General features: G+C 47.5%; 1 protein-coding gene across 1 annotated transcript in view; it reads right to left on the bottom strand.

Moving 5' to 3' along the window:
- The window catches only part of alk (ALK receptor tyrosine kinase), a 290,978-nt gene that overhangs the window by 4,266 nt on the left and 270,391 nt on the right, over positions 1–16,321 (bottom strand). Inside the window, 10 exon segments of the mRNA XM_076978386.1 lie at positions 5,364–5,456; positions 9,814–9,911; positions 10,057–10,186; positions 11,026–11,090; positions 12,014–12,104; positions 12,510–12,696; positions 13,706–13,852; positions 14,182–14,322; positions 14,452–14,550; positions 14,697–14,867. Coding sequence (XP_076834501.1) covers positions 5,364–5,456; positions 9,814–9,911; positions 10,057–10,186; positions 11,026–11,090; positions 12,014–12,104; positions 12,510–12,696; positions 13,706–13,852; positions 14,182–14,322; positions 14,452–14,550; positions 14,697–14,867 — 1,222 coding nt within the window.

The following is a 16,321-nucleotide window of genomic DNA, read 5'->3' as shown; positions in this document are numbered from 1 at the left end:
TATAGCAGCTCACCCAGAGAGTTTCCAAAGGGAGGGAGCAGAGGTTTACACAGAAAGGGCCTGATTGCTACCATGTCCCTCAGGTCTCTACAGGAATAAGCCTGCAGGACAGAAAGGTGTTAAGCTGTGCTTTTATCAGCAAAGGGAACACAGAGCTGGGGGAGGCAGACATATTGCCTCCTGTCTCCCAGACAAAGACATCTGCTCTCCTGACAACATCTGTCCGCTGGCGGCATTATCCTGGCACAAGGCCGCGTGAGCTGGCGCGTGGCCCTTTAAAGATAACACAGGCCAGCTAACTTGGAAATGTAACGGCACACCAACTTTGCATACATACATATATACGCTCGCCGGCCACTTTATGAGCTCCACCTTGGACTGGGTTGGACGAATCCTCAGACGGCTCATGTATTTTGGTCCATATTGACATGACATCACACGTGCTTCACATATATTGACGACATCACACTCGTTCTGAAGATTTGTTGTCTGATGCGATCCTTTTAATCAACCCCACCCCAACTGTGATCTATTGGTGATCTATTGGCTTGACTGTGGGGGCCGTTTGAGTACAGTGAACTCCAGTGAACTCATGTACAAGAAATCAGTTGGAGATGATTTGAGCTTTGTGCAATGGCATGTTATCCTTTTGGAAGTTTCCTTCAGGAGATAGGTCACTGTGGTCAGAAATAGATGGACATGGACATATTTTCTCTTTATTGGAGACACCCAGTCACCCATCTAATAGCAAAGTGGACAGTGTTGGACCACCTCCTCTACACTTTTGGACAGCAATTTGTTGTGGCACAGATTCCACTGCACGTTGAAATTATTCTGCAGGAATCTTGGCCCATATGGCCACGGCTTATCGCGGCTGCCGCAAATTAGATTGAAGTAGTGACACGCTCTGAACAGCCCGTTATAATCATCCCACAGATGCTCTATAGGATTATAATCTGGTGACTGTGAAAGCAAGCAGGGCAACAAGGAAAACTCACTGTCGTTTTCCTGGAACTAATCCATGACTGTGCGTCCCTTGCAGCACGGTGACCTGTCCTGCTGATAGTGTTCATCCTGGAGTCTGAACTCCCACAACATTACACCACCTCCAGGAGTCTGAACTCCCACAACATTACACCACCTCCAGGAGTCTGAACTCCCACAACATTACACCACCTCCAGGAGTCTGAACTCCCACCACATTACACCACCTCCAGTAGTCTGAACTCCCACAACATTACACCACCTCCAGTAGTCTGAACTCCCACAACATTACACCACCTCCAGGAGTCTGAACTCCTACAACATTACACCACCTCCAGGAGTCTGAAGTCCTACAACATTACACCACCTCCAGGAGTCTGAACTCCCACAATACACCACCTCCAGTATTCTGAACTCCCACATTACACCACCTCCAGGAGTCTGAAGTCCTACAACATTACACCACCTCCAGGAGTCTGAACTCCCACATTACACCACCTCCAGGAGTCTGAACTCCCACATTACACCACCTCCAGGAGTCTGAACTCCCACATTACACCACCTCCAGGAGTCTGAAGTCCTACAACATTATACCACCTCCAGGAGTCTGAACTCCCACATTACACGACCTCCAGGAGTCTGAAGTCCTACAACATTATACCACCTCCAGGAGTCTGAACTCCCACATTACACCACCTCCAGGAGTCTGAACTCCCACAACATTACACCACCTCCAGTAGTCTGAACTCCCACAACATTACACCACCTCCAGGAGTCTGAACTCCTACAACAACTGTTGACACCTGACAGGAAGGGCTTGTTAATTTATGCTTCCACTGCCAAATTCTGCTTTGGTCACCACTTTTGTTGTTTGTTTTTCATGATTACTGTATGTGTCATACATGAAGTTTATTCTCATATGTAGACTAAATGATATTGTAGGTTCCTGCTTCCTTGTGTCTTCTTCCCTGTTCTGTAAGAGATTGTGAATTAAAGTGCTTTCCGAGGTTGCTCAGTCCATTCACTTTTTCTGTCTGTCTGACTTCTCTTGTCAGTGGCTGTGTGGTTTCAGTCAAGACCTCCGTTCTAGTGCAGAGCCCGGATGGAATCCTGGACCTGGTTGAGCCCTATGGGTCATCCTGTTTGTTTAGATCCCTTGTGTCCCGTGGATGTGAGCAGGTGATTGGCTTCCATGTGAACTCCTCCCGTTTGGTTGGGTGAGCCGCCTGCCACTCATGTCTCCGCCTGGCGCTCCCTTACCCCCCCTTCAGTGCTCTTCCCACCGTGGCCCCTAATCCCTAGTAGCACAGTGGGGCGAGCGGTGCTCTGCTGCTGCCCACCCCCCTGCTTTGAATCCCTGTGTGGCTGAAGTTCTCCTCAGTTGGTTTTTTTTTTCTTTTTCTATCTCCTTGCTCCACCTCATCATTTGGGTCCTAGGAGGGTTTAACCTATGTTTGTAGCTTGCAGGGGCTTTAAGGGCTGCTGTCCCTTTACAATAGCCCTACTGTGCCAAGGAACTAGTTCAGATAGGTTAGTTGGAGCATCAGGGATGTATGCAGCTGCAACTTGCTCTTCTGCGCACCAACTGTTCGTTACGTCCCTTTCAGTGGATGGTTTTCTTAGCTGTTCCCAGGACTGCACTCTTCTGGATGGAGATCTAGGATGTTGCTTCTGGGATCTGCTGGAGCCTTTCTCCCAGTTTGGGGCTCCCAGCCCTAGTACTCCGATTACCATGTGAACAACAGCTCATTATGTTCCTTCCTGATGTTGCTATCATTTGAGATTGCTACGACTGTCACTACATCTATCACTACATCCCTCCTTTGCTGTTACCATCGCTACTATGTCCGGTTGTTGAGCCATTAACATTGTCAATCTGTATCTGTGAGGTTCTTTGCTCGGTCATTCTCCACCACTTTCAGTCTGTACTCAGCACAGATGTTTCTGTATATCATGCCAGCCACTTGGTTATGGCATTCCATGAACGTTCTGCCTGGTAGCAATTTGCCTCCTGCTGTAAATGCGCTGGATTGTCTCAGGGGCGTCTTTGCACAGCCTGCGTCTGGGTTCCTGCCTGCTGTGGTAGATCCCAGCCTCTACTGATCTGGTATTCAGAGCTTCTTTCTGTGCTGCCATGATTAGTGCTGCCTGTCTTTCAAATCAGTCTCCTCCAGCCATTGATAGGATTTCTCCATATCAGCCACTTCCACTATTTGCTGGTCGCACCGTGCAGGGATTTGTCCTCCCATGAGGGTTCTGCACTCTTCCTCATTCTCATCCACCTCAGATTCAGGTGCTCGCTAAGCACTTCATCAATATAAATATACAGTGTGACTGTGTGTGTGTGTGTGTGTGTGTGTGTGTGTGTGTGTGTATTTGTTTGTGTGTGTGTGTTTGTGTCATTCTGCACAGAGCAGAGAAATAGGATCTCAATCCACAACAGAAAAGCAGGACAAACACAATAACAACGGAAGGGAACATATAAAGATTGGGTGGAGTTCAGCTTGAGTGGAGTTCAGCTTGGGTGGAGTTCAGCTTGGGTGGAGTTCAGCTTGGGTGGAGTTCAGCTTGAGTGGAGTTCAGCTTGGGTGGAGTTCAGCTTGGGTGGAGTTCAGCTTGGGTGGAGTTCAGCTTGGGTGGAGTACAGCTTTGGCAGAGTTTCTTCAACATATGTGGAGTTTTTTTTTTCTCACACTTACAGATCTGGGAAAGCAGGGCCATCCTGTAGGGTATTTTTAGACTGTTTACCCCAACATTCCAGAAGAATGTAATATTCAAGTTTTCTGGGTGTGTGGGTATAAAATACACCTAATCAGGATGTATGTGGGAAAGTGAGGAAGGGAAGTTTAGGCAGACAAAATCATAGAATAGAAGCCTCATCCCAGGTTTAATCATATATATCATATACTTCCTGAGACAATTCCACATGAAACAACCATGGTGTGACACACACACAGACCTGCTCAGTGCTTGAAACATTAGCAATTAGAACTCTTTGCACTGGCTGCAGTCCCACAGGACAGCAGTAGCACCAGCACTGCCCCTCAGATGCCCTCAGATGCTCTGTGGCTAACAATACCCCCTCCAGTACCTCTTTTCCAACACCTGAACCAACCGATGCTGCAGTGAAACTTGTTAGCCCTGTGCACCCTCCAGTTTCAACGGGTCTGCAGGTTTTTTTCTCTCGCTAGGAACGTGTGCTCTCATACCTCAAGAACATTTGATTTTCCAAGACATTAAGCCAAGGTGGTGATATGAAGAATGGAGCTGGTGCGTTTTTGGTGCATGGTGGTCTTTTGTGCTGGTGGACTAAAGATGTTCATGCAGATGTTCATGAGAATGCCACTGATTCACTGATTTAATCTGAATACTTGTCTAACATCACTACAATTATATCAGTCACAAAAAACCTGTATGTCTTCTGAGGTTGTTAGTTTGCCAACTGTTGTTGACCAGAGTAGGATAGAGGTTTGAATAATAATTTATAACATCTAAGATCCATGCTGCTTTTGTTTAAATAAGGATTATCTTTCTGAGTCTTGGTTCCTCTCAAGGTTTCTCACGCTAGTGCTCAGAGAGTCGTCCCTCATGACTATCACCTCGGTTTACTCTTTTGGAGGCCATAGACCTGCACTCTCTGCAAACCTGCTCTGTAATGAACACCTGTTATAAAAAAATACTATCAATCTGAATTTGAATTTGTATTGAATGTGTTGCACCTTAAAATGAACCGAATTAACTAATGACTACGCTTAGTTATTTGAGTGAAATTATGGAACGTTCTGTTTGCACATTAGGCACATTAATTGGATGAGAGACACAATGATGGAGACGGAGAACCCTTAAAACATTTGACCTTTGCCTACAACTGTCACTGTTGTTTAAAGTCAGTGGCCAACTTTTGTGTACTTACACTCAGAATACAAAGGGCTTGGGTAAGAGTTTTTTTTTATTTCCCTGATATTTTTAAGTTACTGCTGTAAGATAAATATGCCCACAGTGTTGTGGTAGTAAATAATTCAGATGAAGAGCACTGCTTGGGATCAGATCAGCACTGGACAGCTCCAGGTTCTACTCACACTGCAATAGTGAATCTGATGTAAACAAATGAGTTTTGCAAAACCTTGATACGGTGTTTATATTCCAATATACCAAAAGATGGTACATGATATTACAATATTACAATGAGTAATTTAATTAACTTAAGGGATGTTGTTAAATTACCTGCATTAACGTAACAATTTAGCTGCATACATCACATTTTAAAAGCTAAGCATTGCATCCCATGTATACAGTTTTGATGTGTGTGTTATACATACAATCTACCATTCATCACCAAGCAACATTTATTCCCACAGCCATTGTTTTTGTAGCCGTACCTGTAGATGTCTCTGGCCATGCCAAAGTCCCCAATCTTGGCCACTCTCCCAGGTCCTTTACATGTGAGTAGGCAGTTCCTGGCCGCAATATCTCTGTGAAGAGAACACAGTGTAAGTACCAGACAGGGGGAACAGAGGGCTGTTCGCAGTGGAACTTGTTGTTAAGTGTCCAATAGTGCCAAATTGGGCAATTCAATCGGCGAAGCGTCAGTGTGAATGCAGGTGTTTTGTTGCAGCGAGCGGGAGCACGCCTGAGTCTACCTGGCTAATTAGGTGTCAGTCTTTCACACTACTGATTAGTTGTATCCTGCTCCTTGTGTGGTTGGAACAAAAACCTCCTAGCAACTACGGCTCTCTGCACATACGGCTCTCCTGCTCTCTCTCTCTCTCTCTCTCTCTCTCTCTCTCTCTCTCTCTCTCTCTCTCTCTCTCTCTCTCTCGATATATATATATATATATATATATATATATATATATATATTATATTTGCCAGGTAGACAAAATTGCACAGTTATAAAGTTTCTAGGTAAATCTTAATAGCTGCTGTGTGGAGAGGATTCTCAGTCATGCTGAGCTAATCACATCAGCATTCTGAGGAAGTGTGATTAATGATGAAATGATGCCAAACACACAACGTGATCAGAGCATTTTCACCATGGTGGGACGAACCAAGCGTGGGCACAATAGTACTTACACCAGTGCAGCACACCAGTGAAGACAGTGCCGTGATTCATCCCTGTTCAGAGAAGTATTACACTAAAATAACAGTGCCACAGAAACATTGTGACAATGTCTGGCAACCTAATCCAGGGGGCTGGTCGTGTCGTTGACAACTCCTACGTCTACTGGCCTCTTCAAGGCAGAACAACTTAACAATGTTTTTTTCACCTTGGGTCTTCTACTATAGGGCAGAACTGTTCTGAGTACAGTCGCATTTCCACACACATGCGGTTCTCGATATGTTTAGCTAACCGTGCTCAGACCCGCATAATTGTTTGGGTGGGACAGTTTAATGATGTAGGGGTTGGATGAATGCTTCTACGCCAACAGAGGTCATCTGCTTGTTGCCGTCTCTCTCAACAACATTTGGAGTCCAAATATGTCCTGTATGTGACCAACAACCATCCAAACCGCTGTAAATGATTCATCTCATCAGATACACGCTGCAAACGGCGCTGTTCAGACCCTATAAAGACCTCCTGATACTGATTTCCAACACAACACTTATGGTGTCATGAGTCTGAAAAGGCGCAGAGCGGCCTGGGATTGCCTTAGTAACAGTTTGGCTCTACAGCGGAATACAGACTGTTTAGCCATGTTAGCATACAATCTCTCCAGGCAGCACCGTGTTCTCTTTGGACTTGGAAGTAAAAAAAATGTGTTAGTTTGGTGTGTTATTGTGTTTTTGTCCTTGTCTCTGTTTGTATAGGTAGATGAGTACGTGTTGGGTGGGGGGATATGGGGACGTGTATATATATTGGGGCGAATATGTGAGTACATATGTGGGGGTATATACGTCTGCAAAAGTGTATATGGATGAGGGTGAATGTGTGTAGGAATGTATGTTGAGGTGAATATACATATGTGTGTAGGTGTATATATGTGAGGGTCTACATATGAGGGTGAGTTTGGAGGTGTATGTGTGTATACGTATGTGTTTAAGGATGGGTGTAGGTGTATACATGGTAAGGGTGTATATAAGGGGTAGTATGCAGGTGTGTAGGGGTGTATATATGGGGGTGAATGTAAGCAAGAGGGCTTGTTTGGCGCGGTGCGGTTCGATACGGGTCGATTCGCAACGGAACGGTACGGTCGCGTTGTGTTTCCATTACAATGGTGGACCAACACAATGTGGGTGGAGTCGCTGTTGGCGCGCGGGTTGTAGTGTCGTGACATCATTTGTATGCGACCACAACACCGGTCGATGCCCCTTAACACATACCATTATTGTATCTTATTTATCTTGATCTTCATTATTGTATGTGGTTGCTCTAATTATTGGTAATAATTTGGTATTACTCAAACAGGCTGAACACACCCTGCATAAAAAGCATCAGTCATACAATCAAATGAAATCAAACTTTATTATGAAATATAGATATTTAAAGTACAACATATGTAAATCATATAGTTATAGTTTAAAAAAGTGCAAAAAGCAAATATATACGTATAGCTTTATATGAAATAAATATTTATAGTACTACAAGCAACATTTTGTGTGCTTTTACTGGCGTCTGTCTTGCATGGTGTTCACAAGTTCGCCAAGCACCCCGAGGAAAGCCCGGTTGAAGGAAACATTTTCCGCCAACTCCGCTCGCCTCGTCAGTGGAAGGGGAATCTTGAACGTAAAAAATAACAAATATTAAACACAAGCATTCCCGTGAAAGCAACAACAATATAGCGTAACTGCTCAAAATGTGTAGCACGACATCGCTGCTCATGCTGTGTTTATGGCTACAGCTAACTAGCAACTAGCAAGGCTAAGAGCTAGCTATTGTACAGTAGTGACTGTGGTGGTAACATTAACTACAAACACAGCTCTAAATTCCTGCGTTTACAATAGGTGCGTTCATATTACGTTCATATTACATCTTTTACGAGCCTAGTAGTAAAACTGTGAAATCACAATACACTCACCATTCTCCGTGGCCTCCAGCACCGACATTGTCCAGCACGTTTTCTCTTCCGTTACTGGCTGGCCGGTGACCGTATATGGCATCCATTTGCTGGAACCATTTCCAGTCTTTGCGGTTTGCTCCGCTGCGTCCGTTATGGTCCTTCACCACCCGGTAATCGCGTTAAGCTTTTTTAGCTTGGACCGACCGGTACTGCTGAATGGACCGCTGGTAGCCATGAGTGGCCATTAGCGCGGAAACCTTGCTAAAAACCTTTACATTTCTAGTGGCCCCATCCAGTTCGCCCTGGATTTTTTGATCGCTGATTATTAACAGAAAGGTTTGTACCTCGGTGTTTGACCAGGGAACAGACTTCGCTCCTTGGGTTTTAAAAATGGCTGAGGAGTCCATAGCATAGCGGAGGAGTCGCTCTCCTGACGCAACCTGTGAGGACACTCCCTGGCCAATCAGTGTCATGCTGTTCCTCCACGTCACAGAACTGTACCGCTTCAGAACGGTTAGAACCTCGAGCGAGCAGGTATGAAAATAGTACCTGAAAGTACCGGCTAACCGGGACCTGGTACTAATGGAAACACTCACAAACCGTCGCGAATCGAACCGTACCGCGCCAAGCAGGCCCTAGTGGAAATGCGCCATTATTGTGCCCAGTCCTCTCCCGGCTGCTCCCCTGTGGTTACTGCTCCACTCCAGAGGGGGGGGGGGGGGCTTGGGATTCCGGGGCCTGGATTGGTGCTCCGGCGTGGGGGCGGTTGGCCCGCTCCCCTGGGCGGTTGTGGTCCGGGGCGGCTCGGGGCTCCTCGGCGGGAGGGGGGCCCTGTCGGGTGGGGGGTGGTTCCCCGGGACGCGGGGCGCTGGGGCTTTGCTACTCGCCCATGGCGGGGGGGGCTCTGTTTCCTCTGGTTCCCCTGGACCTGCACTCCTTGGCTGGGGGGGCGCTGTCCGGGGTCTCCCTCTCCCGCCTGCTGGGGCGGTCATGCGGGGGTCACTGGGAAGTGCGGCCCTGGGACTCCACAGCTCCTGGGGGGGCCGTGGGCGGGTGGAATTCCCGGGTCTTTCTCTGCCTGCCTCTGTCCTCTGGGGGAGTGTTGTCGCAGCTCTCTACCCTTGCTGGCAAGTACATTCTGTACATTTATCCTATGTTGCACTTTTGTGTTGCACATAAACACACATTCATACATACATATACATCACAGTCATTTGTGCTGTATGTCTTGGGTACACTTTCTGCACTTTGCAGTGGTCATTTGAGCTGGTTGGTTTTATATCTTTTTTTTTATATGCGTGTGTATATATATGTATATATTTGTATATATGTATGTATATGTTTTTTTTTCTTCCCCTCCCTTCTGTCTTTTCCCTTTTTCTCTCTCTCCCTTCTTTTCTTTCTATATTCTATCCTCTCATGGTCCACCTAACCCCAATAATTGTCATCACTATATTATACAGAATTGTTATTATTTGATATTAAAACAAAGTTGTCCTCCAAAGATAGGGGGGTGGAGGTAAAATAAAATGGTGTGAAGAGAAGACAGGAGAGGTGAAGAAGAGGAAGAGCCAACACCTGAGGTTCTCCTCCACTGGCCTGCCCATTAGCTAGATTGATGAGTCGATGGCCCATGTAGTGTAAATGAGCTCTGGATGGACTCGTTTGTCAGAGTGGAGGTGAAGACGTGGAGAAGGACCAGATCTTTGCTCTCAGATACGGGGGAAGGTGAACGCGAGGTGAACACCTCAGCACATACGCCGAGCTCAGAGGACAGCGGATTGGACCTGATCTGACGGTGTGCGTGCGTGCCCGCGTGTGTGTGTTGTACCTGTGAATGAACTGATTCTCCTCTAGGTACTGACAGCCACGGGCTATATCTCTGGCTACGTTGAGGAGGTCCACCATGGTCAGACTGGAGGGATGCTCCTGGAGGAACACGGGGAATTCATATTTAATATAAAGAGACTGACCAATTATATATATATATATATATATATATATATATATATATATATATATATATACATATATACTGTGTGTGTGTGTGTGTGTGTGTGTGTGTGTGTCTCACCAGCCGGGGCCTCGTCTCCCTTAGGAAGGTCTTGAGGTCGCCTCCAGCCATCAGTTCCAGGAGGATGAAACGAGGGAGAGCTTGCAAACTCACTCCTATGCAGCGCACGATGTTCTGATGGCTGAACTTACTGTCAGAGGGAGAGAGTCAGAAAGCAAAACACATGAGAGGGAACTTTGTGTGTGTGTGTGTGTGTGTGTGTGTGTGTGTGTGTGTGTGCGCGTGTGTGTGTGTGTGCGATCGCTAGTGAGGGTCAAGAATAGCCAGAGTGTGAGATGTTAGCTTGCTCTGACCACACACGCATACAGCCTACACAAGCCCATAAGCTGTTACTGTGGCCTTTTTAGACGTCTTCTCACTAAACCCTCACGGATTGACTGGAAATTAATTGCACACTTCAGCACAATGGGCAGCGCTCAGAGCAAATCCGCTTTGACATCTACAGGACATATCGTCAATGAAGCCATATTTACTCTAGATGTCTATAAGAATTGAAGCAGCAGTCTGGAGATGCAAATTGGACCCCGGCTCGTTAAAATAACAATGCAAGTGTGCTCACAATATATCTGAAAAGCACTTGACAAGAGCTGCAGAACTACTGGGCATTACGACTTTCCCAAAAATGCATATGCGGCTGACAATATTTCAGTGCTACTCGGTGATGAAGTAAAACGCATTGTTCATTTGGACCTATGACTCACGCTGAATCGTGAATGTGAATATCGTAAGTACGGGTGATGAACAAACATGTTCACGTCAGCACGGCTGGCCTGAATTCAGGGCCTAATTTAATTAGACATGTGGATGATATTCATGACCATTTCGGTGCGAGACCCATCAGAGAACCATCTACCCCTGCTACAAACACCACTCCAGCTGTGCCTCACCACATGGCTTTAGCCTGGGCCGAGAAGCCCAGCATGCCCGGGTGAACCTACAGGGGATGTGAGATGCGTCTGTGCCCGTTACCTGATTATGAGGGCCTCCATCAAGAAGTCCAGCTCATCCTGCTCAGAGCACACCTCCGGAAGCGTCTATGAGAGATGGAGACACGTGAGGGATGGAGCCACGTGAGAGATGGAGACACGTGAGCGATGGAGACACGTGAGAGATGGAGACACGTGAGCGATGGAGACACGTGAACGATGGAGACACGTGAGAGATGGAGACACGTGAGGGATGGAGACACGTGAGAGATGGAGACACGTGAGAGATGGAGACACGTGAGCGATGGAGACACGTGAGGGATGGATACACGTGAGCGATGGAGACACGTGAGCGATGGAGACACGTGAGGGATGGATACACGTGAGGGATGGAGACACGTGAGGGATGGAGACACGTGAGAGATGGAGACACGTGAGAGATGGAGACACGTGAGAGATGGAGACACGTGAGGGATGGAGACACGTGAGGGATGGAGACACGTGAGCGATGGAGACACGTGAGGGATGGATACACGTGAGCGATGGAGACACGTGAGGGATGGAGACACGTGAGGGATGGAGACACGTGAGGGATGGAGACACGTGAGGGATGGAGACACGTGAGCGATGGATACACGTGAGCGATGGAGACACGTGAGAGATGGAGACACGTGAGAGATGGATACACGTGAGCGATGGAGACACGTGAGAGATGGAGACACGTGAGAGATGGAGACACGTGAGCGATGGAGACACGTGAGGGATGGAGACACGTGAGAGATGGAGCCACGTGAGAGATGGAGACACGTGAGCGATGGAGACACGTGAGGGATGGAGACACGTGAGCGATGGAGACACGTGAGCGATGGAGACACGTGAGCGATGGAGACACGTGAGAGATGGAGACACGTGAGGGATCTCCACGAAACGCCACATCACTCCCGTTTCCAACTAACTGGATATTGTAGTTATACAAAGATATTGTAAAAGGTCCAGCATGAGGAGGTGGAGTTTTAATGATGTGTTCTCACCTTGACCGCTACCTGCATGGGACTTGGTTCCCCTGGTATTCCCACAGCCAGACCCTCGTAGACCTCTCCAAAGGCACCATGCCCCAAACCCCTACACAAACACACACACACACACACACACACACACACACACACACACACACACACACACACACACACACACACACACACAAACACACACACACACACACACACACACACACACACACACAACACACACACACACACACACACACACACACACACACACACACACACACAAACACACACACACACACACACACACACACACCATAAGCATGTTACAAATCTAGATGTAGAGTGTGGGGTAGAGAGTGGGGTATAGTGTAGAGGTATAGAGAGGAGGAATAGAGCTGAGGTATAGAGTGGGGGTAGTGTGTGAGGTAGAGTGTGGGGTATAGAGTGTGGGGTATAGAGTGTGAGGTAGAGTGTGGGGTATAGATTGTGGGGTAGAGAGTGAGCAGCCGGTGCTGACCTGGTCAGGGAGATATTGCGTCGGGGCACCTCCTTCAGGTCGTTGACGGAGGCGGTCTTGCCAGCGAAGCAGTAGTTGGGGTTGTAGTCGGTCATGATGGTGGAGGCCCGTAACTTGCTCAGCTTGCAGTCGGGACTCTGTAGTTCCAGCTGGATGGACTGCAGCTCAGTGTGTTTGCGCCTGTACACTGGTCACCCAAGCACAGCACGTTTAATGCAAACACACCAGCCGCACACGTCGCAGGTCACTACCGCACATGCAGAAATCTTCAAAGCAGCAATTATCATATGTTCTCGAGTCGGGACACATGTTTCCATAAACAGATGTTAAATCTAGCAGGTTTAATTAAACACAGCCAACCAGAGATAATGCATGAAGAAAAATATGATTCTTGTAAATGTCTTGACACAAATGTATAAACAAACAAGACAAATGCACAAACGTGTGTCTACACTCACCTACACACACATTCATACACAGGAAGCTTGGTGGCTGTGACCCCAGCTCTAAACACATTAGTGTTGACTGTGAAAGTGATTTATTCATAGATATGTAATAGAAGAGGCTGTCAGGGGACAGTAAACTGGTCATCCATCATCAGTCTGTTTCATTCATCAGAGGCAGAGCTGAGCTCCGCCCAGACCAGTCAGTCCTGCTGGGAGTGATGCGTGGAGTGATGGCTCAATGTGTGTGTGAGTGTGTGATAAGACCAGGCAGAAACACACGTCAGACACTTGTGTGCCTTATGCAGTAACACACACACACACACACACACACACACACACACAAGCACAAACTGATTCAGCGTTGTGGTGTGAGAGAGGGCCGTTAGGAGAGCTACATGTGCAATCAAATCAGCCAAAGATTATCCCTACAAAGTGGATATGAAGACAAGAATTTGAACAAAGTATTTATGCAAAGATGTAATTTGCAGAGTACTTTTATTTTTAATGCTTTTTGCTTTTTTGGTGATTGTATGTGCACGCATGTGTGTGTGAATGTGTGTGTGTGTGTGTGTGTGTGTGTGTGTGTTGATGGGGAGTGAGTGGAAATTTGCTGCTTATCCTAATTGTAGACAAAATGCAGCACTGGAACCTTTTCTGCTCTTGTGTGCCCAAATCAGCCCTCATGGGAGTGTTGCAGATAACACAGAGGGTCTGCGCCCTCACAAGCTGTAATGATTGGTTGATACTCACTGATCATAACTCCGGACACGGCCAATAGCAGCGCGGCGATGAGTGCTGAAGTCCCCACGGACAGTACCAAAGCCCAGTGAGAGGGGGGAGGGCAGGGGCGGAGGGGGGGGCTCTGGAAAACCATACACAGCGGCCAAAGTGCTCAGTCTGAAGGGATCAGTACAACCATTCAAGCCTGGCAATTAAAGATCCATATCTCATCCTGGCCTTTGTATTCGCTAATTATTATGAGATGTTTATATCACAGCTCTGATCACTACAGATGCTACACCTTCCATTTGCCAAGGAGTTTGGTTTCCCAGTGGTCAAAGATTGTCCAATTCTTTAATTGGATTTGAGGTCTTGCAAGAAATCCCCTACCAGTTAATAACTCAATGATGCCACACATTTCATTGTATACACAATGCACTAGAAATACACAGAAATGTAAGAGCATATGCTAATAATGATACGATAATACCTGTCTGAGCATTTACCTGAGGCGTTGATGCAGGACACTCCGTCCGAGGCCAGGATGAAGTCATCTTCACAGAAACACACGTCGTGACAATCCCCCGACTCACAGTGACTGCAATTCTGCACCGAGCTGATGATCACCTCCCCGTCCCCTTCCATACCTGAGAACCACACAACAGGCAGCATGCCAGCAGGGTCCACAAAGAGTTTGTGTCCATGGGGGACGGTCCCACCAGTTCACGGAGAGACTCATGAGACTCGCGTCCGGTGCCGTGCTGAATGTGTGTTACCTTTCAGCGCATACATGAAAAGTTTCCCATCGGGGCTGATGAAGGAGGCGCCGTCCTCTCCGTCCTCCGTGGGGTCGTTGTTGAGGGAGGTGCTGCCACCTAGCGGCACGGAGGAGCAAGCTCGAGCGTGATGCAACACGGTGTAAGGAGCTCAAAGGCTCGAGGGAACGGAGCTCCGCACCGGGTGCTCCACAGCAGTGTGGAGCAGGTCAGTTTGATTTCACGCGTCACGTCTGAGATCTTACCTCTGTAGCCTCCTCCTCCTCCTCCTGTGGTGCAGGCTCCCCCACCTCCCCCGAAGCCACCGTGGGTCTTCCAGCCCATGCCGAGGCACGGCTCTCCTCCCTGGCCTCCCAAAACAAGGGGTCTCCCACCCTGAGCCACAGGGGCACTGTCGTTCCAACCTCCACCCCCACCTGAAGCACAACACAGAGGAACAAGGGTCAGGTGTGTGGACGCCTGCAGCTTATTCACCTGCTGTTCTGGCATGGACAGTGGACACTTTCAACACTGTCCACAAAGTAGTCGCAGGACGCATCTCAGCAGTGTCCCCGACTGTGCCAGGGACACTTCTATTTATTTTTTTTTGCTTTGTTGTGAGGCAGTCGGTAGGACGACTCACACATCACAGTGAGAGGCAGTAGGTGCCTGCAACAGGAGCACAAGGTGATGATTCTCCACGTGGCAGACAGCCTTGGCCCCGCCCCCTCCCGCTCTAAAAAAACAGGTCACCGCTTTTACTAAGCAGGAAGACACGCGGCGGCCACAAGGCAAGCGTGCCCTATTTCTCCAGCTGCACAGCTTCACAGAAACCACACAGAGGGCTGGTAAAAACAAGACCAGTATATACAGACTACTGAGGAGGAGAGATGGGGGGATGGGGCAGAGAGAAGGAGAAGAGTGAGGAAGAGAGAGAGAGGTTTGAGGGAGAGAGAGATATGAAGAGAGAGAGAGGGAGAGAGACAGAGAGAGAGAGGGAGGGAGAGGGATAGAGGGGGGAGAGAGAGAGAGATGGAGAGAGAGAGAGGGAGAGAGACAGAGAGAGGGAGGGAGGGAGAGGGATAGAGGGGGAGAGAGAGAGAGATGGAGAGAGAGAGAGGGGGAGAGAGACAGAGAGAGGGAGGGAGAGGGATAGAGGGGGAGAGAGTGAGAGAGAGAGCAAGAGAGAGAGAGAGAGAGCAGAGGTTCAGCAATGACTGAATGCTTCAATCAATATATTATCCCTTACCAGACAGCCTGGCTACTGCAATAGTGAATTATAGATATGAAGATAAGTAAAAAGTAATTACAATGGATCTCTATTGCTTGTCCCTGGGGAAGATACAAATTGATGCAGTCTGAACTCACTATAGTTGGTGAAAATAAATATGCATATTTATGAAAATGGAAACACGACAAAAACAAAATAGCAAGAATAGTACTCAAATAAATTCTGAAATTATTCATGATAAAGGAGCAAATATGTGGTACCAGCGATGTATAATGGCTAATTTGACCATAACACAGATTAAGATTAAGATTAATACAAAATGCAAATCCACAACAAAATCAGTGTAGTCTAACAGATGAAACTGAAAGCAATGCACATGGAAGTGTGCACTGGCACAGAAGACAGAGGAACATGCACGATGGTGGAGAGGACGAATGGCCTTGTGGTGTGACCTTGTGGTGTGGCCTTGTGCTGTAACCTTGTGCTGTGACCTTGTGCTGTAGACTTGTGGTGTGACCTTGTGATGTAGCCTTGTGGTGTGACCATGTGGTGTGACCTTGTGGTGTGACCTTGTGGTGTGACCTTGGGGTGCTGGCCTTTTGTACATGTTATCCAGTATCAGTAATTAGAACACAATGAGAGAGCTGGCCTTTGAAAAAC

The sequence above is a fragment of the Brachyhypopomus gauderio genome, chromosome 17 (assembly GCF_052324685.1).
Source record: "Brachyhypopomus gauderio isolate BG-103 chromosome 17, BGAUD_0.2, whole genome shotgun sequence".
In the NCBI taxonomy this organism is placed as follows: domain Eukaryota; kingdom Metazoa; phylum Chordata; class Actinopteri; order Gymnotiformes; family Hypopomidae; genus Brachyhypopomus; species Brachyhypopomus gauderio.
This window is presented reverse-complemented; position numbering and strand designations above follow the sequence as displayed.